The sequence below is a fragment of the Chelonia mydas genome, chromosome 9 (genome assembly GCF_015237465.2).
Source record: "Chelonia mydas isolate rCheMyd1 chromosome 9, rCheMyd1.pri.v2, whole genome shotgun sequence".
Lineage (NCBI taxonomy): Eukaryota > Metazoa > Chordata > Testudines > Cheloniidae > Chelonia > Chelonia mydas.
Window position 1 is genome coordinate 60,111,639 of NC_057855.1, and position 23,466 is coordinate 60,135,104.

Sequence of the window (23,466 nt, forward strand, 5' to 3'; positions counted from 1 at the left end):
CCTCCAGCAAGTGACCCGTGCCCCATGCTACAGAGGAAGGCGAAAAACCCCCAGGGCCTCTTCCAATCTGCCCTGGAGGAAAATTCCTTCCTGACCCCAAATATGGCGATCAGCTGAACCCTGAGCATGTGGGCAAGATTCACCAGCCAGATACCCAGGAAAGAATTCTCTGTAATAACTCAGATCCCACCCCATCTAACATCCCATCACAGGCCATTGGGCCTATTTACCATGGATAGTTAAAGATCAATTAATTGCCAAAATCATGTTATCCATCATACCATATCCTCCATAAACTTATAGAGTTTAATCTTGAAGCCAGATAGGTCTTTTGCCCCCACTGCTTCCCTTGGAAGGCTATTCCAGAACTTCACTCCTCTGATGGTTAGAAACCTTCGTCTAATTTCAAGTCTAAACTTCCTGATGGCCAGTTTATATCCATTTGGTCTTGTGTCCACATTGGTACTGAGCTTAAATAATTCCTCTCCCTCTCTGGTATTTATCCCTCTGATATATTTAGAGAGAGCAATCATATCTCCCCTCAGCCTTCTTTGGTTAGGCTAAACAAGCCAAGATCCTCGAGTCTCCTTTCATAAGACAGTTTTCCATTCCTCGGATCATCCTAGTAGCCCTTCTCTGTCTTAAACGTGGGAGACCAGAACTGCACACAGTATTCCAGATGAGGTTTCACCAGTGCCTTGTATAACGGTACTAACACCTCTATCTCTACTGGAAATACCTCGCCTGATGCATCCCAAGACCACATTAGCTTTTTTCACGGCCATATCACATTGGCAGCTCATAGTCATCCTGTGGTCAACCAATACTCCAAGGTCCTTCTCCTCCTCCATTACTTCTAATTGATGCGTCCCCAGCTTAGAACTAAAATTCTTGTTATTAATCCCTAAATGCATAACCTTACACTTCTCACTATTAAATTTCATCCTATTACTATTACTCCAGTTTACAAGGTCATCCAGATCCTCCTGTATGATATCCCGGTCCTTCTCTAAATTGGCAATACCTCCCAGCTTTGTATCATCCGCAAACTTTATTAGCACGCTCCCACTTTTTGTGCCGAGGTCAGTAATAAAAAGATTAAATAAGATTGGTCCCAAAACCGATCCTGAGGAACTCCACTGTAACCTCCCTCCAGCCTGACAGTTCACCTTTCAGTATGACCCGCTGTAGTCTCCCCTTTAACCAATTCCTTATCCACCTTTCAATTTTCATATTGGTCCCCATCTTTTCCAATTTAACTAATAATTCCCCATGTGGCACCATATCAAATGCCTTACTGAAATCTAGGTAAATTAGATCCACTGCGTTTCCTTTGTCTAAAAATCTGTTACTTTCAAAGAAGGAGATCAGGTTGGTTTGGCACGATCTACCTTTTGTAAAACCATGTTATTTTGTCCCATTTACCATTGACCTCAATGTCCTTAACTACTTTTCCTTCAAATTTTTTCCAAGACTTGCATACTAGAGATGTCAAACTAACAGGCCTGTAGTTACCCGGATCACTTTTTTCCCTTTCTTAAAAATAGGAACTATGTTCAATTCTCTAGTCATACAGTACAACCCCTGAGTTTACAGATTCATTAAAAATTCTTGCTAATGGGCTTGCAATTTCATGTGCCAATTCCTTTAATATTCTTGGATGAAGATTATCTGGGCCCCCCGATTTAGTCCCATTAAGCTGTTCGAGTTTCGCTTCTCTCTCAGATATGGTAATATCTACCTCCATATCCTCATTCCTATTTGTCATGCTACCATTATCCCTAAGATCCTCATTAAAGACTGAGGCAAAGTATTTGTTTAGATATTGGGCCATGCTGAGATTATCCTTAACCTCCACTCCATCCTCAGTGTTTAGCGGTCCCACTTCTTCTTTCTTTGTTTTCTTCTTATTTATATGGCTATAGAACCTTTTACTATTGGTTTTAATTCCCTTTGCAAGGTCCAACTCTACTTGACTTTTAGCCTTTCTCACTTCATCCCTACATGTTCTGACCTCAATAAGGTAGCTTTTCCTGATCCCTCCCATCTTCCACTCCTGTAGCTTTCTGCTTTTTCTTAATCACCTCTCTGAGATGCTTGCTCATCCAGCTTGGTCTACATCTCCTGCCTATGAGTTTTTTCCCTTTTCTTGGGATGCAGGCTTCCGATAGCTTCTGCAGCTTTGACTTGAAGTAATCCCAGGCCTCCTCTGCCTTTAGATCCATAAGTTCTTCAGTCCAATCCACTTCCCTAACTAATTTCCTTAATTTTTGAAAGTCAGCCCTTTTGAAATCAAAAACCTAGTCGCAATTTATTTTTGTTAATCCTTCCGTTCAGTTTGAACTGAATTAGCTCATGATCACTTGAACCAAGGTTGTCACCTACAACCATTTCTTCTATGAGGTCCTCACTATTCACCAAAACCAAATCTAAAATGGCATCCCCTCTAGTCGGTTCAGCAACTACTTGATGGAGGAATCCATCAGCTATCGCATCTAGGAAAATCTGAACCCTATTATTATTACTAGCACTTGTCCTCCAGTCTATATCTGGGAAGTTAAAGTCTCCCATGATCACGCAATTCCCATTAGTATTTACTTCATTAAACACATTAAAGAGGGATCTATCCATATCCAAATTAGATCCCGGAAGTCTACAGCACACCCCAAGCATTATCCCAGGGGAGGCTCTAGTAGTTTTCTTCCCCATTGTGATTTTTGCCCAGACGGACTCGTCTTATCCATTCCATCGCTCTTATTTCTTTACATTCTACCTCATCATTGATATACAATGCTACTCCACACCGCCTTTATTGCTGTCTTCCTAAACAGCATATATCCTTCAATACCTGTAGTCCAGTCATGACTACTATTCCACCATGGTTCTGTTATCCCTATAATATCTGGTTTCACTTCCTGCACCAGTAGCTCTAGTTCCTCCATTTTGTTACCGAGGCTCCTCGCACTGGGGTACAAACATCTTAACTTTTGCTGTTTGGCCTCGCTCACATTCTTTACCCGATTAGGCACGGACATTCTACAGCCAGTATGACCTATTAGACTGGTATCCACACTGCCCTTCCTCCTTATGTCCATTCTCCTACCCACGGCTGTATCCTTTCTTACTTTGTTTTCTTCCCTCTCAGTGCTAAAATCCGGTGTGGAGATTAAGTCCTGTTTTGGCTGGGACAATCTCTTTTTTTAAGCCCTGTTCCGGCCACCCTGACTTTTTTTAGCAAAAGCAGGGTGCGCAGGAACAGGGCGGGCAAGCGGGTATGCCAGCCCCGCCCAGGGAGGGAGGCAGGGCTCAAGGGAGCAGCGATACTGACACCAGCCCCAGCCTCGTTCATCTCTCATATCAGTGACAGCTCTGCCAACCTGCTCCATAGGATCCCTGCACCATTCAGTGCAGCCACACCAAACACGGGGAATGAAGCTGCAGTGCAAGGCGTCAAAATGCTGCAGTTCTTATCTATAGACCACAACACAAACCATGGCACGTCTGCTTAATCATTTGTTCCTCATTATTATCATCACACACACCCCGTTACTGAACCCTTCTCAGTGGATATTGCCAGCTCCAGGGGGTAGAGTTAAGGTGGCCTAGGGTGGGGGGGGCGGTGTACCTTTAATTTTGTATTTCCTGATTTTCAGAGGTTTAAGTTTGTGTTACCTTAACTCTTCATTTGCTGGTTTATAGAGGTTTCAATTTAACCATTCTTGATATACTGCGGGGGACACAAGGCAGCACTAGGCAGCCTCACCTCTGCATTAACTGATTAAGTAGTTTATTTAGTGTGTAGATTAAATTCAGTTTTCACCTGCCCCCACATTTTCAGCTCTCAAGCTGCCACCAGATATTAGATTGATAGTGAGTAACAGTGCAGTAGAAACTGCTAGGAGGTAGCTGGAGGTTTGGGTAGCCAAGCAGAGACAGCTGGAAATTCTGGCACCTGAGAAAGAATGGGAGGCAGTTGGGATTGTGGAATAAACGCATCAGCTTGATCTATAATATATAACTAATGGAAGAAAGGGGAAGTCGATAGAAATGAATTTAAATAAGAAGTTACGCGTTGTAGAAAACTGATAAGGGAAGCAAAGGGACACAAGGTAAACTCAATTGCCTTCAGAATTAAGGACAATAAGGAGTTTTTCAAATACATTAGGAACAAAAAGAATCCTGATAATAGTATTGGTCCATACTAGATGGAAATGGTAGAATTATCAATAATAATGTATAAAAGGCAAAAGGTTTCATTATCTAAGGAAAAATAATGATATAGTCTCATCATATTGTGACAATAGCACTCTTTCCATTCCAGTAGTATCTCTGGAGGATATTAAATAGAAGCTATTAAAGTCAGACATTTTTAAATCAGCACATACAGATAACTTGCATCCAAGAGTTTTAAAAGAACTGGCTGAGGAGCTCACTGGATGTTAATGTTGATTGTAATAAGTCTTAGAGCACTGGGGAAGTTCTAGAAGACTGGAAGAAAGCTAATGTTCCAATTTTTAAAAAAGGAAAATGGAATGACCTGGGTAATTATAGGCCTGTCAGCCTGACATCGATCCCACCAAGATAATGGAGTGGCTGATACAGGACTTGATTAATAGAAATTTAAAGTAGGCTAATGCAAATCAACATGGCTTTATGGAAAACAGAGCCTGTCAAACTAACGATATCTTTTTTTGATGAGATTACAAGTTTGTTGATCAAGATAATAGTGTTGATGTAATAGACTTCTGTAAGGGATTTGACTTGGTACCACACATTTTTATTTAAAAAAAAGCTCTAGAATATCATCAAATTAACATGGCACACATTAAATGGATTAAAAACTGGCTAACTGATAGGCCTCAAAATGTAACTGTAAACAGGGAATCGTCATTGAGCAGGTGTGTTTCCTATCTGACCTTTTTATCAATGACATGGAAAACAAGTATAAAAATCACTGAAAAAGTTTGCAGATGACACAAAAATAGGGGTAGTAATAAATAATGAAGAGGAAGGGTCACTGATTCAGAGTGACCTGAATTGCTTGGTAAACTGCGCACAAGCAAACAATACATGTTATATTCATCTGGGAACAGAGTGTGTCGGCCATACTTACCGGATGGGGGACTCTGGCCTGGGAAGCAGGGATTCTGAAGGAGATTTGGAGTTGTGGCAGCTAATCAGCTAAACACAAGCTCCCATGATGATGCTGTGGCCAAAGGAGCTAATGTGATACTGGGATGTATGAACAGGGAATCTCAAGTAGGAGCAGAGAGGTGATTTTGCCTCTGTATTTGGCACTAGTGCGACCGCTGCTAGAATCCTGTGTCCAGTTTTAGTGTCCACAGTTCAGGAAGGATGTTGGAAAACTGGAGAAGGTTTAGAGAAGAGCCATAAGAATGACTAAGGGTATAGCTACACTGCGCTAAAAGACCCATGGCACCACGTCTCAGAGCCCGGCCAATTGACTGGAGCTGTGGGGCTAAAAAGAGGAATGTAGATGCCTCCCCACCTCCCAAGTCTACTCTGCTATTTTTAGCCCTGTGTGCCCAAGTCAATTGAGCCAGGCTCTGGGATTCAGTGCCATGGGGTATTTTATTGCAGTGTGGACATACCCTAAAAGCTTAGAAAACCTGCCTTAGAGTCACAGATTCAGAGAGCTCCATCTGTTTAGCTTAACAAAGAGAAAGTTAAGGAGTAACTTGATCCCAGTCTGAGTATCTACATGGGGAACAAATCTTTATAATGGGCTCTTCAGTCTTACAGAGAAAGGTCTAACACGATCCAATGGCTGGAAGTTGAAGCTAAACAAATTCAAGCTAGAAATAAGTTGTAAATTTTAACTGTGAGAGTAATTAACCATTGGAACAATTTAGCAAGGATCATGGTGGATTCTCCATCATTGACCATTTTTAAATCAAGACTGGATGTTTTTCTAAAAGATCTGCCCTAGGAATTATTCTGGGGCAGTTCTCTGGTCTGTGCTGTACAGGAAGACAGACTAGATGATCACTGTCAGGGTTCCCTCCCCACTCTGAACTCTGGGGTACAGATGTGGGGACCCGCATGAAAGACCCCCTAAGCTTAATTCTACCAGCTTAGGTTAAAAACTTCCCCAAGGCACAAATCCTTTCCTTGTCCTTGGACGGTATTGCTGCCACCACCAAGTGATTTAGACAAAGATTCAGGAAAAGGGCCACTTGGAGTTCCTATTTCCCCAAAATATCCCCCCAAGCCCCTTCATCCCCTTTCCTGGGGAGGCTTGAGAATAATATACCAACCAATAGGTTAACAAAGTGAGCACAGACCAGACCCTTGGGTTTTTAGGACACTAAAAACCAATCAGGTTCTTAAAAGAAGAACTTTATTATAAAGAAAAAAGTAAAAGAAGCACCTCTGTAAAATCAGGATGGAAAGTAATTTTACAGAATAATAAAAAGATTTAAAGCACAGAGGATTCCCCTCTAGGCTCAACTTCAAAGTTACAAGAACAGGAATAAACCTCCCTCTTAGCTTGTGCATTTTCCCTATGCTAAAACAAAAGATAATCTAACGCAATTCCTTGCTATTACTTACAATTTCTGTAATTTTAAATGTATCATTTCAGTAGGAGCTGGGTTACCTGCTTGGTCTCTCTCTTTGTCCTGAGAGGGAACAACAAAGAGAGCACAAACAAAACCTCGCCCCCCGAGATTTGAAAGTATCTTCTTTTCTTATTGGTCCTTTTTGTCAGGTACCAACCAGGTGATTTGAGCTTCTTACCCCCTTTCAGGTAAAGGAGGGATTTTATGCTACCCTTAGCTGTATGTTTATGACAATCACAGTGGGCCCCTCTGGCCTTGGAACCTACATCTGTTCCTGTTAATCAAATTGGCAACAAACTAGTTAATACTGACAAGGGTTAAAGGCCATGATAAGACTAGCATCGGCCCTTGCAGTAAGAGGGCCATTCAATACCCAGCTGGCAGATCTCACTGCAGTGATCACACTGTTCCTCTTTGCACGGGGATTTTTGCAATCTCATGTGCTAGGAACAGGGTTTTTAAATGAAAGTTGAGATCCTGGAGCCCAAGTCTGCCTAGGGTGAAGCTCTCAGCTGAGGGATACAAAGGCTAGATGAGTGTCTCCAAGGATATACGCTCTACAGGCTTAGCTGTGTGAGGTTGATTGTCTCTGTCCCCAGGAGCACATCTCCACCTTGCTACTGAATGGCTACCAGACCCTGGATGACTTCAAGGAGCTGCGGGAGACCCACCTGAATGAGCTAAACATCATGGACCCCCAGCATCGTGCCAAGTTGCTCACAGCTGCTGACCTGCTGCTGGACTATGACGGTAAGAGGCAAACACCCGCTCTGCTACCTTCCTGCACCCAGAGACCTCTCCCCTGTGGGCAGTTGCTCTATAACAGCCAGTAAGCTCCAGGCCAGGTCTGGCCCTTCCCTGGAATCCACCTGCTGCTATGGGCACAGACATCCACCGTTCAAGGGCATGGGAAGCAGAGGAGTCTGCAGGTGGGCTGTATCCACTGACTCTTAGCCACTAGGACAGACTTTCCCTACAGGGCCCCAGCTGGCAGCCAGAGCCAGGAGTGCCCTGCATTCTACCACAGCCAGTGTTCAAATTACATCCCACATGGCAAGTGCTCTGCCAAGCAGCCACCTCAGTGCCAAGCAAGGGCGAGCCACCAGGAGACATCCCAGCTGCTCTGTGCGCCTGGGGGAGAAGCAGCACAAGTGACAGAATAAGCCAGGGGGCCTCACCCAGTGCAGCTGGCTAGACTTACAGCAAGTCATATCTTATTACCCAGAATGCCTCTGCACAGCCCCTGAGCATGCAGGGAGCAGCCTCACCCTCCCACCCCCAGCTTGGCCCAGCCAAGGGCAGGCTGGGCCCTGCTCAGAGCTCCCTGGGAAGCAGCCCATGCCCTTTAGCCTCTAACGCTTTGGCTTCTCTCCCCCCTGCAGCAGCCAGTGAGGCTGAGGAAGGAGAGAGCTCGGAGCTGCAACCTGCCACCTCAGACCCAAAAGGGGACATTCCCCGCGACTCGGGCTGCTTCGAAGGATCTGAGACACTGGAGAGTGGCCGGGATGAGATGGAGCTGAACAGCACAGAGGAGCAACTTCAGACCCTCTCTCTAGAATAGTCCTCCTGAGCCTGTCCCCTCCCTGCCCCAGCACTGTCCTCCCAGCACTACACCACATCAGGGACTGAGCCTGCAGAGCAGGGAGGACAGGACAAGACACCCCAGGGGCACACTCTACCCCGACCAACATCTGGGGAGATTCCTGGACCACAAGTGACCACCCCCACGCTGGGAACACTCATGTGAGCCCTGCAGGGGAAGACACTGGGGCTGTTTTATGGTTCCATGGGGCAGCTGCCTAGGTCCCCACCCCAGGATACATCTCCCCTTTGGGAGCTGCACGGGACCCCTCTCTGCACTCCTATCAAAGACAAAGGACCTGCTTCTGCAAATAGCTCAGCCCTCATCCTCCAGCATCTCCGTTAGAAACTCCAGCCTCAGAGCCTGTGGATTAGCCATGAACAGGTGTTTTCCTGTCCCTCTGCCTGGCACCCACTGTGGTCTGCCCACACCCTCTGCCTGGCCTTACCAAATGGCCGAGGCCTCAGTCAGCAGGACACCCTTTGAATGGGAAGGATCCAGGAAGCTCCTGGGCAATGCAAAGCCACACAGTTTATCCACGAGGGTGTCTGAGACTATGCAATGGGAGATGCCCACTTGCAGCTGAAGCTCCCTGGCGTCAGAGGCTCTTTGCAAGGGAGGCTACAGGTAACCTAAGAGCTGGTGCTAACAGGGTGAGGGAGCCGGGAACTGAACAAGAAGTGAGACCATTGTGTTTCTAATGCAACTCTCAGGGTGGTGGAGGGGGACAGACAGCAGAGCAGGGCGATGGGTGCCACGCAGGATCCTCGCCATCAAGGCTCAGCAAGCGCTGGGAGCAGAAGTCCGTAGCCTCCCAAGCTGGCATTCCTCAGAAAGGGGCGAGTCCCTTGCAAGGCAGAGCCTAGCCATGTGGCGACCAGCTTGGCCAGAAAGCAGAGGGTTTGGCTCCAGGGGCTTTGCCATTCCTCATCACAGGACATTGAGTTATTAGAAATATGGCCAGGCTGCAGCAGCTCCCCCAGCCAAAGGCGCGGGCCAGCTCACTGCAGCAACAGACCAAGCCATCACTCCAGCCTGCCACACATGCCCACTGAGGCCGACCTGGCTCAGGCCAGCAGAAACTTGTTTAGGAAGCTGGTCGGAAAGACAGCACCTTGTGTCGGAAAGGCCCTGCATTGTGCTCGCAACATTCCCCAGTGTGTGGCCATTCTGTGCATCGGAACAGCTGCCTTGGGAGGGCACACACTGAGTGTGCACCGAGGAAGCCGATACTGAGTTGGTTTGTTTGAAGCGATCCTTGGTGCTCAGTCCCCGGGCCCACAACTGCTCAAGAGCCCCCTGTGCAGCAGAGAATGGGGGCACCCCCAATGTGAATTCATGTGTTCCTACAGAGCTCACACCCCTGTTCAGGGCTGTCCCTGACAGACTAACACTGCAGCGTTGGGGCACGTCGATTACGGATGCAGCTGATGGATGCAAGAGGGTGCTGCATTAAGAGCAACAAGAGCCCACCTAGCTTTAGAAAGCAAGCAGGTTGGGTTCTATTGGGGCTTGTCCCAGGACAAAAGGGCTGGGCCAGCTTTGGCACAATGTGGCTGCACCAAGAGTTCTTCGGTTAGCTTATGTTAAAAGGGCAGGAAATAGTCTTGCACTGGAGCTGCACCCATATGCTGTTACCCACAGAATATGCTGAGTGACTGGGTAATAGGCCAATTCCAGTCCTGGAGTAAAGGGCTACAACACCCACTAATGCTGATGGGAGATACATCTGCTTACAGCAGAGTCACCTTTGGCCCCATGTCTGTGGCAAGCTTAGCCCTGAATTCCAGGACTCCTGTGCCCGTAAAATCTCTGCCTTTCTGTTGCAGTAATGTAGGTTTGGGTGTTGAATTCAATCCCTTGTGCTTGACCCCAATAAAACGTGCTCTAACCTGCAACTTTGTGTGTCGGCCTCCTGCCTGCACCACAGGCTTAGTGAAAGGGCTTGGGACCCTTGGGGTCTCCCCTCTCTCAGGGGGAAGTTAGTACAAGGCCATTTTTCCTTGTGCTTCAGCCAGTTGGAAGACAGACCCCAGGTGGAGAGGATGCTGCCTCCCTCCTATCCCCCAGCATGCAAATTTTTCTTGGCAAAAGGGCTCCCCACTTCTACAGCAGGTCCAGGAGCCTTTGTTCTTCCTCTCTTCAGAACAGGTTTTTTTTTTTTTTAAAACCTGCTCCATTTTCTCCCCCACAATCCCACCATGTGCAGCTAGCACAAGATCATTCTCAATCCCCACCCCACAAGCTCAGCCCAACCAGCCGACTTTCCCTTCAGTCACGTATTGCCAAGAGCTCCCCACAAGGGTCCGGAGCTGCCCCAATGACATTAAAACACACTGAGTAAAATCTGAAAATATGGTTCTTTACAAACAGGGCCCAGTCCCTCTGGCTCTCCGGAGTAAGGGATGCTTCAGGAAAGAGAGTTGACAGACAGACATACACAGGAAGAGACCACAGCTCAGAGGCTTTCAAACTGATTAGGATTCCTTCATTTGTTTAAAAAATCCAAAAAACAAAAAAAACTTCCTTCATTGAGAAACTTAACGGATCAGACAAGGAGCCACCGTGCAAGAGGTACCAGAGGGCCCCCCCCAGTAGGCAGAGTTTGACACAGTACATCAGAAAATAGATTAGTAAAAACAAAAATACATTTTTTGCAACAAGTTTGAGATTTGGTCGGTAGCATGTTGGGGGCAGGTGGAAAAGTTTGGCTGTAGCCTCCAACACAGTCCCCAGCAGGCAGGGGGCATTAGCATGGGCCGGGAGTGGAGCACCACTGGAGTGGCAGAGCGCTGAGCCTATGCAGCCAGGACAAGTCCCACCCACAGGACTAAGTCTTCCGTGAGGAGGGATGTGGAGAGCCCAGAACCTGGCACGGGGTGGGTGAGCTCAGAGGGGCCAGCCAGACTCAAGGCTCCTCCTCTGTGCTCTCCCAGCAGGAGAAGAGGGGACAGTTCTCGAGGGGACAACACACTCCAGCTGAAGCTAAGGGAGACAGCAATTTTGAACTGTGCTCAACTATAGAGATGGGGGGGAAGTGGGAATGCCTCTGTGCCTTCTATCCTGGCCATCCCACTTGCATCAAGCTAGCATAGAGTGGGAGCTTTAAGGCTGAATGGGACAAGAAGCCGGGCCACACAGCCAAGGGAGGAACAGGAACAATCCTGCCCCCAGATCTCAACAGTGCTGCCCTCAAGCCAGAGAGGTAGGACAGCTCCAACCTCCCCTCTACTCTGCAGAGCACTGCCCTTCAGGACTCTCAGCACACACCTGCTGTACGGGGAATGCTGGGAGACAGGGCACAGTGCAGGTCTCTCATGCTAGGATCACCTCCAATGCCAGCTGAGACAGACCGTTCTGAGAATTAATTACTAACAGGCCAGTAAATGTGGGTCAAGATGGGGGGGCTCCTGCCTCAAGCTTGGGGGGAAGCAGGTCAGACGCCTCAGTGACCCCAATTCCTCCCTCCCTCCACGCCAGGGTCTCACCCTAGGACATACCACAAGTGGCGCGGAATAAGAGAATAAGAGTGCCCTCTTGAGCAGAATCAGGCATTCCCCCTAAGCAGAGACGGGGAATTACAACAGACAGACGGGCAGGGGACACCCCTCCCCCAGGGGCGCATGGGGGGTGCCACAGAAGGGCTCCTCCTTTTAGCCCCACCCAACATCTCTTGGTGGCAGACAGGGAGGGAAGATGGCACAAAGGAGATGGCTAAGCTGCCTCACAGCAGCCCTCGAGCTGAGACTGGGAGCCCCCAGGAGCCTGGCTCATGCAGACAGGAGGAGAAAGGAGTCAGACTCCATAGAGTTCCTTCTCCCAAGGCAACAGCCCCCGTGAACGGCCCGCCTGTCCCCTGCCCCAGCTGGCGGAACCCCTTGCAGCCAGAGCTGCTCCAGGTGGAAAAGCACGTGGGGGCCCTGGAATACTGCAGTGAGGCCTAGGCTCCTCCTGACAAAGGGAGTTCAGAGCCAACCGGGGCAGAGAGAGGGAAAGAGCTTTTCACCATTTACTTCAATGGGGGCACAGCCTCCCCAGCCAAGGGGTGGAAGCCCCACTGCCTGGGGCAGCAAACACAAGAGTTGACAAGGCACTAGGGAACAAATCCTGCCCTGGCCCCAGGAACAGAGTGCAAATGACCCAAGAGGGCTCTTCCCTCATGATTCCCTGGTGCAACTGCTCTGCAGCTGGTGCAGGGTTAAGAGAGTAGCGAGCTCTGCCCCTGGCATTGCTCTCTCCCGACACTCCTGCAGTGAAAGGTGCACTCCCCAAAGGGCAAAGGAGGCTGCCCACTCCATGATTGTTCAAGGACCTCTAATGCCTGCTAGTCACTAATGGGGAAGTTTGGGAAGGAAGCTACAGAAAACCATCTCCAGGTGGAATGCCTGCCCAGGTGTTTCTGGCCCTGTTGGCACCAAGACAGTATTTCCTGGCCACCCCACCACCTTAAACAATAAAATAATGCCAGAGACGGAGGGAGAAGGGGGAGGGAGAGAGACGAACACTGCCATGGTCACAGTCACCTTCCCATCATGATTCCTCAATCCTGCCACTCCACTGCAGGGCAGCTGCCGACGTCAGAGATGACTGCTGGGGCAGAAAGAGAGGGCCATGGCCAGGCTAGCATTTAGCACTAAGGACCAACTGCAGAGTGAGAAGTCCTACTTCAGCCTGTTCCGAGACCAGCTGCAAGGGTAAAGGTCTGTACCAATGACTGACATGCTCTGCTCACTCTTTGAATCCATTGGCAATGACCTGGGCCAGGCGCACTCCTGTCCACAATCAAGGTGAATAAAGACTAAAGCAAAATGGCCGTGAGGAATCGCCTGCCAGCCAGCCCATCTGCTCCCCTCAGTGAGGGGTGGTCTGCTTGCCTGCCAGCCAGCCGGCCTTCTCCGCCTGGCAATCACTTCTGGCATTGATTGGACAGAACAAACAATGTTCTCCTTTTGAGCAGAGGTTAGTGCTCAGTTGGCCCATCGTCCCGGGTCTGTGCTGGGAGCTCCACAGCAGAAGGTTGAGTCTCCTCTGGCATCCCAGTGGGGCTCAGCGGCAGCATGGGGACCTGGGAAGAGGAGAGAGTAATGGGATGGAGCAGACACTCCCAAACCCACAGTGTGTCTTTCCCTCCAAAACCACAGGCAACAGCAGTCTGCCTTCGACAACCCCGCCCATTGAGGTCAAGCAGGGATGGGAACAGGGGACGGGAAGGGCCCTCCTGCATCACTCAGTTCAGTCCCAGCTATTGCAGGCCATCCTGTCATGTAATCCTATTCAATCTATCAGGCTGGGCTGTTTGCCCCACTGCTCCTACTGAGAGACTGTTGCAGAGCCTCCTTCCTCTGCTTGTTAAACTCAGTTTGTTCAAGGACAATTTATCCCTATTTGTTCCTGCCCCAACATTGTCCTATAGCTTCAACACCTCTTCTCTCTCCCTGCTGCTTCCGCCATGGCCAGCAATGGCTTCAGGCTCCTGCTTGCCTTTCTTCACCTGCAGGCCAAGGTTAGAGGGGCCGGGTGAAGAGTGGAAGAGGGAACTCTCTATTTGCCCCTGCCTGCCCCCCTGCTTCCAACGAGCCCAGCAGCCCCCTCGGCCACTGTTCTCTCTCATGAGGTTACACTCCCAGTTCAGGTTTGGCACCACTGAGTGCTGCTGTAGGGCGAGTGGAGGAGCCGGATCAGAGAGGGGGAAAGGGGCCCATGGAACCGGGAGCAAGTGGATTATTCAGGCTTCCAAGAGATAGAGCTGCCCTGCAGAAACAGGTGCTGCCATAACACCCTCACCCAGAGATGGAAATATGGGGAGGAAAAAGGGCTCCAGAGCGAGTGATAAATCAGGCCGGGGCCCAGCCTTCTGGGCCCCCTGCTCACTCACCACGGCTTCCTCCTACTGCAGTGAGTGCCCGGATCTGGGCCAGCTACTGCCAACACTGGCAGGCGGTGATTCCCAGGATGATAGCCCCCAGCTGACCACACCTGCCTTCAGGGTGCCACAGGAGAGTGCAAAGGAGCCCAGCTGCTTGGAAGATGCTTTGCAGCTGCCCTGCTCTCCCCCACTCACGGACACCCCCCTGCCAGCATCATCTCTGCAGCAAGACTCCTTCCAGGAGATCCCTCAGCTCAGGACCTAGCTTTACTCCAAGGACAGCTGCCTCACTCTCCCTATTGCAGGTTGTTCTCAGCCCTGTCTGTCCTCCTGGCTAGAGCTGGAGCTTATGGCTACCATCACCAGCCGGAGAGGAGTACAGGGCATCTGGCCGCATGGGGAAGAGGGTCACTTACCGTACTTTGACGCGTGGGGCTGCTGCTGCCCTCCCGAGTGCTGCCCACTGCCTGAGCACCGAGCACCTGAGTAGCACCGGGCTCCTGAGTGCTGCTCTTCTCCGGTGCGCCGGGCTCCTGAGTGCTGCTCTTCTCCGGTGCGCCGGGCTCCTGAGTGCTGGGCCCCCGCGTGCTGCTGTCCCCCTGCGCACCGCTCTCCTCCTGCTGCAAGATGCCCCGTCTGTCCAGCACACTGCAAGGAACAGAGTGGGGAGGCTGAGGGCACAGCCCTCCCTCACCCGAGGCAGGCCTGGGGAGGGGTGGCGGGGGAGGGCCTGAGAGCACAGCCCGGCCTCGCCCAAGGCAATCCCTGCTGCGAGGACAGGAACAAGGCGGCTGCCAGGGGAGGGGCACTGATGCGGCAAACGCCACAGGCATGTGTCTGTTCTGGTTGCATGGCTCACAGAAACAGAAGCTCCTCTGCTCCCCGGTCAGCACCAGAGCCCCATGTGAGATAGTGCACCGAACTCCTGAGCAAAGGCCTGAAACCTCGAGGTAAGGCTGGGAGGCCAGGAGCAAAGGCCAGTTCCCCGGGACAAAGTCTCTTGCCAGGCCGACGCCCCTAGGGAGAGGAGCTGCCCCTTGGCTAAGGAAGGATGAAGGGCAGCACAAGCTTGCCTCACTACAAGCGCATACAGAAGGTCCCCTCTCCCTCAGGTTTTGAGTACAGACACCACTCCCCTTTCACCTAGAGGAAGCCATGCATGGCTGAACAGTCCCCCACTGTGTAATGGGCTGGCAAGGCAAGGGCTTATGCCACAGACACCTGCATCTGTGACCCAGTGCCCCTCCAGCCCCACGTGCCATGCAAGCCTGCAATTGCTCCCCAGCTCTTACCTGGGGGGCAGTGGCCCACACAGCACTTCACAGCAGTTCTTCACAATGTTCCCATGGCTATAGGGATTCTGCACCCGGTTCTTCCCAGTCCACGCCCCCTTAATCTGCAAGCAGAGAATACCCCAAAGAGACTGGGTATGAGCTCCCTGCCAGACCAGGGCTCTCGAGCATTCAGCTCCACTGACTGATGCACTAGGGCACTGCACAGGTGCCCCTCATCGCGGTTACACACCGCATGGGTTCTGGCTGCCTCTCAGAGCAGGGCTTGGACCCTGTTATTTCCATTGCTGACACATGGAGACCATCAGCCCTAGCACGAACCTAGCCCCCTGGGGACTGAAAGTGGGGTCCCAGACTCCTTGTGCATCCACTGGCTCGGCAGGGGCTGAAGAGAGGGGATTTGGGCCCTCCCCATTCTTGAGCAGCAGGCCCAAGGAGGCCTCAGAATAAGCTTGGGTTGACCTAAATTGCATTTCTGGGGCCTGTGGCAGCATTGAACCCGTGTGCTGCCCTGGATGTATGCCCTCCCTTCACCCCAGCCTGCGCCTGGGGTTTGGCCTTGCTGTGTGTGAGGGGAATTCACCCAGTGATGAACTGATGAAAAGTGGGGGGCGGGGAGAAGATGGCTCTGAAGAGGAGCTGGGGAGGGGCAAGCACACAGATAGGAGAGAGTGGGGAACATCACTCACGTCTTCGTTGGTCGTCTGGTTCAGAGCCACCAAGAAGGTGTGGAATCCGGTTAACCCCACCACTGACCAGAGGGTGAAGAAACAGATAAGCACCTCCAGGACCGTGAGCAGCTGGTTAAGGATTCAGAACCCCATGGCACAGCACCCATCTTCCACTGACCCTGCTTCATGACACTCTGTGTCGCTCCCCTCTGCTCCCCCTAAACACATGGACCCGCTCCTCTCCCATCGCCCCACAGCCTATAGCCACTCCCACCCCCCAATTAAAAAGAAAACCTCCAGTAAGCCTGTGGGGAGACTCTACACACAAGTCACACACCTCCCTCCCCCACCAGGGCAGAGGGGTCGGAAAGGCAGGTATGCTCCATGCGGCGGGGAAAGATATGTTCCAGGGGTCTCTTTCAACGTGTTCAGGAAGCCAATCTTCAGGGACTCTGGGCAACACAAATGAGAGAGGTTAATGTACAGCGCTGTCCAAGAAGACAGGTCTCGTGCCTCCTCCAATCTATTGATTTTCTGTGCTGATCTTGACCCAACCCCCACCCCGACAGCACAGCTCCCCACGCTGAGCCCCCCACCGGCAGGACTCACTGAGCGCCACGTAGACGATGTTGAAGGTGAAGATGTAGATGGTGAGGAGTGAGAGCGAGAGGATGAAGAGGTAGAAGTAGCGGTAGTTCCTCTTCCCCACGCAGTTCCCAACCCAGGGGCAGTGATGGTCAAAGCGCTCTGGGGGAGCAAGAGAAGGACGTCAGCACACCTGCAGCGTGGGGCGAGGCAGGGGCACCCAAGCCCTGCTAACACATCCCACCACCACAGCTGGGGAAGCCCTAGCCCAAGCCAAGGGGCTTCCATTTCCTGTGCTTCCATCAGCAGAAAGCGCTCCCAGATTGTACCAGGCTAGTCTCCAGGGGAAGGATCTTGTGGGAAGAACACTTCCTACCCTGCTCCTCTGCACAGGAAACACTCCCCCATGCTGCAGCCCTGGAAGAGGAAGGCCTCTAGTGTGGAGATACCTGGCCTTTTCCAGACCAACACCCCATGCCACAAGTGAAGAGTTTGAGGACCCCCTCCATCTACCACAAAGACAGAGAGCGTGGTTGATACATGGGCCTGAGCGTGTCCCCAGGTAGAGACCCCATCCTCCTACAGAACCAGGCAAAGGGGCTAGCAAAGCTCCTCCACTGAGCAGAGTGCTCCTGAAGCACTGAGGTCACTTCTAGTCGGGTATTCAGCTCTACGGGAAGTATACTGAGCACTGCTGTTCCTGCTCCCAGAGTGCACTGCCGTTTGTTTCTGGTATTAGATATAACCCGCTCAGCCCCATTAACCTAGTGTCTATTTCAGTTACAAAAATCAGCAACTGCTCCCCTTCATCCTCTTAGCTTCCCACAGTGTGCAGCTCACAGCTGTTGCAGATAAAGGTGGAGGATATATTTATTAATTACACACACACACACAACTTTAGAAGAATGTTATTAAGGTTACAAAGTCAAACACTCAAAAGTTAGGAAATGCCAGAATTAAGCTTTCCCATGCAACCTTAATTTGCCTCCTGTATGCCACATATTATGACAGTCTTTAATTCCATGATCACATATTATTTCTTCCCCCAAGAGAACATCTGCTTCATTTTAAAGAGTCATTATTAAGGGTACAAGAGCAAACCATCTCAATGCATAGGAAAGATGGGAAATATGTAGGGGATGACTTTGGCTTAACCAGGAGATCTTCGAACCCAAAAAACAGTGATACTAGTAGAAACTAAGTCAAATTATTAAATTATTATGAATATTAAAAAAAGCATGTCGGGGCAAAATTAGAAAGGCAAAGACAAAAAACAAGATAAAACTAGGTAGGGACACAAAAGGTAACAAGAAAACATTTTACAAATATGTGAGAAGCAAGAGGAAGACCAAAGACAGGGTAGGCCCACTACTCAATGAGGAAAGAAAGACAGTAATGGCTTAACCATTAAATGCCTTTTTTGTTTCAATTTTCACCAAAAAAGTTAACAGCGACTGGATAACAAACAGTGAACATCAGTGTAAATGGGGTAGGATCTGAGGCAGATCAAATCCACCTGGATTTCAGTAAGGCATTTGATACAGTTCCACATGGAAATAATTAGTTAAATTGGAGAAGATGGGATTACTATGAGATTTAAATGTGGACAAGGAATTGGTTAGTGGGGAGACTGCATACTGAAAAGGTGAACTGTCAGGCCAGAGGGAGGTTACTACTGGAGTTCGTCAGGGATTGGTCTTCAAATCGATTGTATTTAACATTTTTATTAATGGCCTTCACACAAAAGTGGGTGTGTGCTAATAAAATTTGCAGATGACACGAAGTTGAGAGGTGTTGCTAATAGAGAGGAGGACCAGAATACCACACAAGAAGATTTGGACGACCTTGAAAACTGGAGTAATAGAAATGGGATGGAATTTAATAGTACAAGGGCATGCACTTAGGGACTAAGAACAAGATTCTTTGCTACAAACTGGGGACTTATCAGTTGGAAGGGACAGAGGAGGAGGAGAAAGAAATTGTGCATTGATTGATCACAGAATGACTATGAGTTGCCAGTGTGATGTGGCCATGAAAAAGGCTAATGCAGTCCTAGGATGCATCAGCCGAGGTATTTCCAGTGAAGACAAGGAGGTGTTAGTAACGTTATACAAGGCACTGGTGAGACCTCATCTGGAACAGTGTGTGCAGTGCTGGTCTCCTATGATTAAGAAAGATTAATTCAAACTGGAACAAGTTCAGAAAAGGGCTATCAAGATGATCTGAGGAATAGAGAACCTACCTTATGAGAGGAGACAAAGAGCTTGGCTTGTTTAGCCTAACCAAAAGAAGGCCGAGGGGCGATATGATTGCTCTCTACAAATATATCAGAGGAATAAATACCATGGAGGGAGAGAAGTTAAGTGCAATATGGACACAAGAACAAATGGATAGAACTGGTCATCAACAAGTTTAGGCTTGAAATTAGACCAAGGTTTCTAACCATCAGAGGACTGAAGTTCTGCGACAGCCTTCCAAGGGGAGCAGTGGGGAAAAAAAAAAACCTAACTGGCTTCAGGACTGAGCATGATAAGTGTATGGAGGCAATGGTAGCACTACACTACCTACAATGGCATGTAGCCCATCTGCAACTGCCAGCAGCAAATATCTCCAACGGCCAGTGATGGACACTAGAAGGTGAGGGCTCTGTGTTACTACAGAGAATTCTTTCCCAGGTGTCTGGCTGGTGGGTCTTGCCCACATGCTCAGGGTCTAACTGATTTCCATATTTGGGGTTGGGAAGGAATTCCCCCTGGGTCAGCTTGGCAGAGACCCCAGGGGCTTTTCATCTTCCTCTGCAGCATGGGTCAGGGGTCACTTGCAGCTTTAAACTAGTGTAAATGGTAGATTCTCTGTAACTTGAAGTCTTTAAATGAAGGTTTGAGGACTTCAGTACCTCAGCCAGAGGTTCTGGGTCTGTTAAAGGAGTGGGTGGGTGAGATTCTGTGGCCTGCGATGTGCACAAGGTCAGACTAGATGAGCATGATGGTCCCTTTCAGCCTTCAAGTCTATGAATCTATGAGACTTTATGTATAATCTTTGTAAATAAACAAGATTTTCCCTCCTAGTGGGAAAAACCCACAGGGCCCCAAAGTTTGACTAGCCACTCCGGTCAAAAGGAGGTAACAATAAAAAGTGCAGTGCTAAATACTTGGCAAAAATCAGGCCCTAGATGTCTCAGATTGGGTACCCAAAATTAGCCGACACCTTTGACCTTAATCTTTCTGTGCCTCAACCACATCTGTAAAATGAGGATAATCCCACCCCTTCACTTCATGGGGTGTGGGGAAGTCAAACCAGTGGTTGCAAAACACTCCGATATTGTAGTGATGAGTGCAACAGAAAAGCCCATACAAAAATTAGTAATTCTGTCTCCAAAGCAGAGTCTGAATAGCATCCAGTAAAAAAGACAGGGGACACTCACTGAGCAATGAGAAAAACTACTGAATAGCTGTCCATGAAGCGAGCATCCATCCATCCTGTGCACTGAATGAGGCAGGGATCCTGCACCCAAAATAGTATTAAAAACTACCATAATGCATACACACAGGTGACCTAAATTGTGGCATTTCCTATCTTTCAACTGCTTGACTTTGCAAACTTAATGTTCTTTTAACACAGTTGTGTGTATAATTTCCTAGGTTTTTTTAAAAAGCAATCTGAAAATAAGTTCCATCATATTGACACCTACATGGGTTTTCAGCAGGGTTGGAAGCTTTAAATCCATCCCCCAAACCTTTGCTGCTTGAGCTAATGGAGTAACTGATAGCAATAGTAGGTTGTTATCCTCTATTTGGCCCACCACTAGATGGGGAAGAAAACAAATATGCACTTTGCCAGTGAGTTTCACAGATATTTGCTGACAGCAGCAGAATGGTGAGACTCAGGAATGTTGGGTTCTACTCCAGAAACAGGAGGAGAGCGCACTCTAGCGGGCACAGAGTCTTCTGCCCACTCCTCACAAGCTTGCCGCCTTCTGCCCTGTCCTCCGCAACCTGTCTCTGTCACAGTCCTGTCTCTTCCCCATGCCTGGCAACTTGTTCCAGTCCCATTCTCCACTCCTCAGGCTTCTCAGCTGAGTTCCAGTCTCCTTGCCCAGCCACCAGTCCCATTTCCCCTTCCCGCACTTCATCCGATCTGTTTCCCCCCGCCCCTGACACACACACACACACACACAAAATAGCTCCCAGTCCTAGCCTCCGTCACTGGGCTCGACATCCAATCTCAAATTCAAAACTGATAGAAGGAAATACTTTGTGCAACACAAACTGTGGAACTCATTGCCACAAAAAGTTGTTGGCTAAGAATTTAGCAAGACTCAAAGAGGGACTGAGCAATTACATGGATAACAAGAATATCCAGAGCTAAAATAGTTAATGCTTAAAAAAATGTATTGGAAGGGAGACAAAGCCTCCAGCTTCAGATTTTAAACCAATCTCTGACTATTTAGGATTAGAATGAGGCCTTCATAGGGGACAGATTATCCCCCATCTGCTGTTGTGGGGTTTTCCTTCAAAGCAGCTGGGATTGGCCACTGGTGGAGACAGGATACAGGACTAAATGTATGCTCGATCCGATCCCATCTCGCAGTTCCTATGTCCCAGATGCTACCGTGTGAGGCATGAGTGCTGGACTGAGGTCTCCCCCATGGCAAGGGCATCGTGCTTTCTTAACTCACCCACACAATTGTCGCAGATGCTGCAGTGCGAGGCACGGGGGGGCCGGAAGATCTTGCACGTATAACAGTACTTCAGCTTCACTATCTGGTTGTTGATCTGGAAGTTTTTAATACGTGGAGGCGGCCGCTGACCCTGAGGCACAGTTCCATTGGTGGCCTCTGAAAGCAATAGCCAATCAGACACCAGAATTGTTAATCCAACTCCACTGCATTTCAGCAATAACTGCTTGTTCCATCTCATTAACACCAAGACCAGGAGAGCCTGCAATGCTCAGAGCCATCGGCAGCAGCTCTGTTCACAGCTCTAAGAACTTGGGGCCAGGTAAAGAGACGCCAAGGACTCTGCTGAGTGAAGGAACAGGGGCAAACCATTGCTAGGATGTACCTGCGCCCGACATCACCTGCCAGAAAGGGAGAGAACGACCCAGACTGCTCCCATTCCCAGTCATGGTCTTGCGTGGGAGTGAGTGGGGTGCTGGGGAGAGAGAGGGGAATTCCCTGGGTAAACCCAGCACTGCAGGAGGAGAAAGAACTCATGTGAGCTAATGGATGGGTACTTTGGGGGGGCGGGGCACCTTCCAGAGCTGAGGGACATGCAGGGCACCACCGCCACTCTCCAGGCACACTCAGTCCTCTCACAGAGTCAGTAGGGAAGATATGCTCCCCAGCAAACTCCCCACACCAACCCAGGCTCTAGCGCACACTCACACTCCTTCACAAAGGCCTCAGGGAAGGTACTCTGGCATAGATTCTGTTGACAAGAGCCTCTTCACTCACCAATCTCCATTTCAATGAAGGCTGCCTCATCAGGCAGGGCTCTGGGGATCACACCAGGATCACTGAAACTTGTCCGCAGGAGCATGGCCATCGCGAATAGGAAAAGAACTACTGCAAAGACAGGGATGGCTGGAGACAGCTGAACTGCCAGGTAGCGACACCTACAGAGGGAGAGAAACAAGGAGGTGCTGAATCAAACCAAACAATGGCCCGGGCAAAACACTCTCTTCAAAGCCTGGCAAGGTCTCAGAGCCCAGACGCAGCCATGCCGGAGTTCTCCAATGGATCACATCTGGAGAGACTGCCTGATGTTCATCTCCCATCCCAATCACCAGGGCATAACACTTTTGGGGCAGCTACAGCGAGTGTTACTATGGAAAGTATAACCAGGGAAGCGTGATAACGTATTCTTAGTCAGTTTTAATGCAGTAAATATGTCCATCTCTTCTCTCAGCTGGAACCAAAGACAACCAGAACCCTGTGACCAGCCAGCTCCTTACCAATCAGCCTGGGAATTTCTCCTGTGAAGGAGTGCAATGCAATCAGAAGGCACTGGCTGTCCAGAAAGAGTATGACTAAAATGAGAGAAATATTAAAGAGCACTGTTGCTTGGGCCCTGTCCCTTTAAGAGGCGGGTGAAACAGTGGAGCCCAAAAGTTTCAGGACAGAATGGGCAAGGTTGGAGGTGACTGGCTTCACTGAACTCTCCTGCTTACCACCCAGAGAGTTTATTCCAAACCTTGAAAAGTAACTGCAATAATATTCCCAAGCCCTGCACTCGTTATCGGAAGAGTCACTTACAAAGGAATTTGTTAGGGCTGTTGCTGCACAACAGGGCCTTCTGCTCCCCCGTACCTTTTTGAGACACGGGACATCAGGCTCCACACTCAAACAAGAGAAAAGCAGGAAAGACTCTGTTCACATCTCCTTACAATCCCTCCCCGCCCCCGAAGATTGCAATTTCTTGTCAAACACACAAGCCACAAGCTTACGAAAACCAGGAGTGGCACAGTTAAGGTTGTGAAGTATGTGGAGTAACACCTTAACTCTCCCCTTGTTGGGATGCCACCACCTGCTACTGGATTTTGGAGTAGGCAGTGTCTGCCTAAGCTGCAGGAAACTAAGGCTTTGTCTACATGACAATTGGCACCAGAGTCATGCCATCAATTTAGTTACACCAGTGCAAGCTCCCCATGTAGACAGGCTATACTGAAACATAGCAGGATTTAGGCAAGTGTAGCTGCTCAGTAATGATGCAGTTACTCAGCTACAAGTTCTCTCAATGTAGACATGGCCTAATTGTAGGACACCCCCCTCCACACACGTTAGCCTCTGTATTTAGGATCATGCAGCTAGAAACCAAGCAGAGGGTGCTCACTGAATCCAGGGTCATATCTGGTAGCTGGCTGCAAGTACTTCCCGTATCAATGCTGC

The 23,466-nt window shown here is 49.4% G+C and overlaps 2 protein-coding genes across 6 annotated transcripts in view; one reads left to right on the forward strand and one right to left on the reverse strand.

The window, feature by feature from the left end:
* Positions 1–10,061, forward strand: part of SASH3 (SAM and SH3 domain containing 3) — a 30,797-nt gene extending 20,736 nt beyond the window's left edge. For both annotated transcript variants that reach the window (XM_007063807.4, XM_043521968.1), the window contains exons 7-8: positions 7,181–7,331; positions 7,964–10,061. In XM_007063807.4, the coding sequence (XP_007063869.1) occupies positions 7,181–7,331; positions 7,964–8,142 (330 nt within the window). In that variant the 3' untranslated portion in view covers positions 8,143–10,061. The remainder of the gene's footprint in view (positions 1–7,180; positions 7,332–7,963) is intronic.
* A 573-nt stretch (positions 10,062–10,634) lies between these two features.
* Positions 10,635–23,466, reverse strand: part of ZDHHC9 (zinc finger DHHC-type palmitoyltransferase 9) — a 37,613-nt gene continuing 24,781 nt past the window's right edge. For 3 of the 4 annotated variants that reach the window (XM_007063806.4, XM_043521965.1, XM_043521967.1), the window contains 8 exons: positions 22,033–22,193; positions 21,256–21,414; positions 16,602–16,739; positions 16,396–16,444; positions 16,011–16,113; positions 15,322–15,425; positions 14,446–14,677; positions 10,635–13,228 (listed from right to left, as the gene is read on the reverse strand). In XM_007063806.4, the coding sequence (XP_007063868.2) occupies positions 13,124–13,228; positions 14,446–14,677; positions 15,322–15,425; positions 16,011–16,113; positions 16,396–16,444; positions 16,602–16,739; positions 21,256–21,414; positions 22,033–22,193 (1,051 nt within the window). In that variant the 3' untranslated portion in view covers positions 10,635–13,123. The remainder of the gene's footprint in view (positions 13,229–14,445; positions 14,678–15,321; positions 15,426–16,010; positions 16,114–16,395; positions 16,445–16,601; positions 16,740–21,255; positions 21,415–22,032; positions 22,194–23,466) is intronic. The other variant, XM_043521966.1, reaches the window with a different exon arrangement.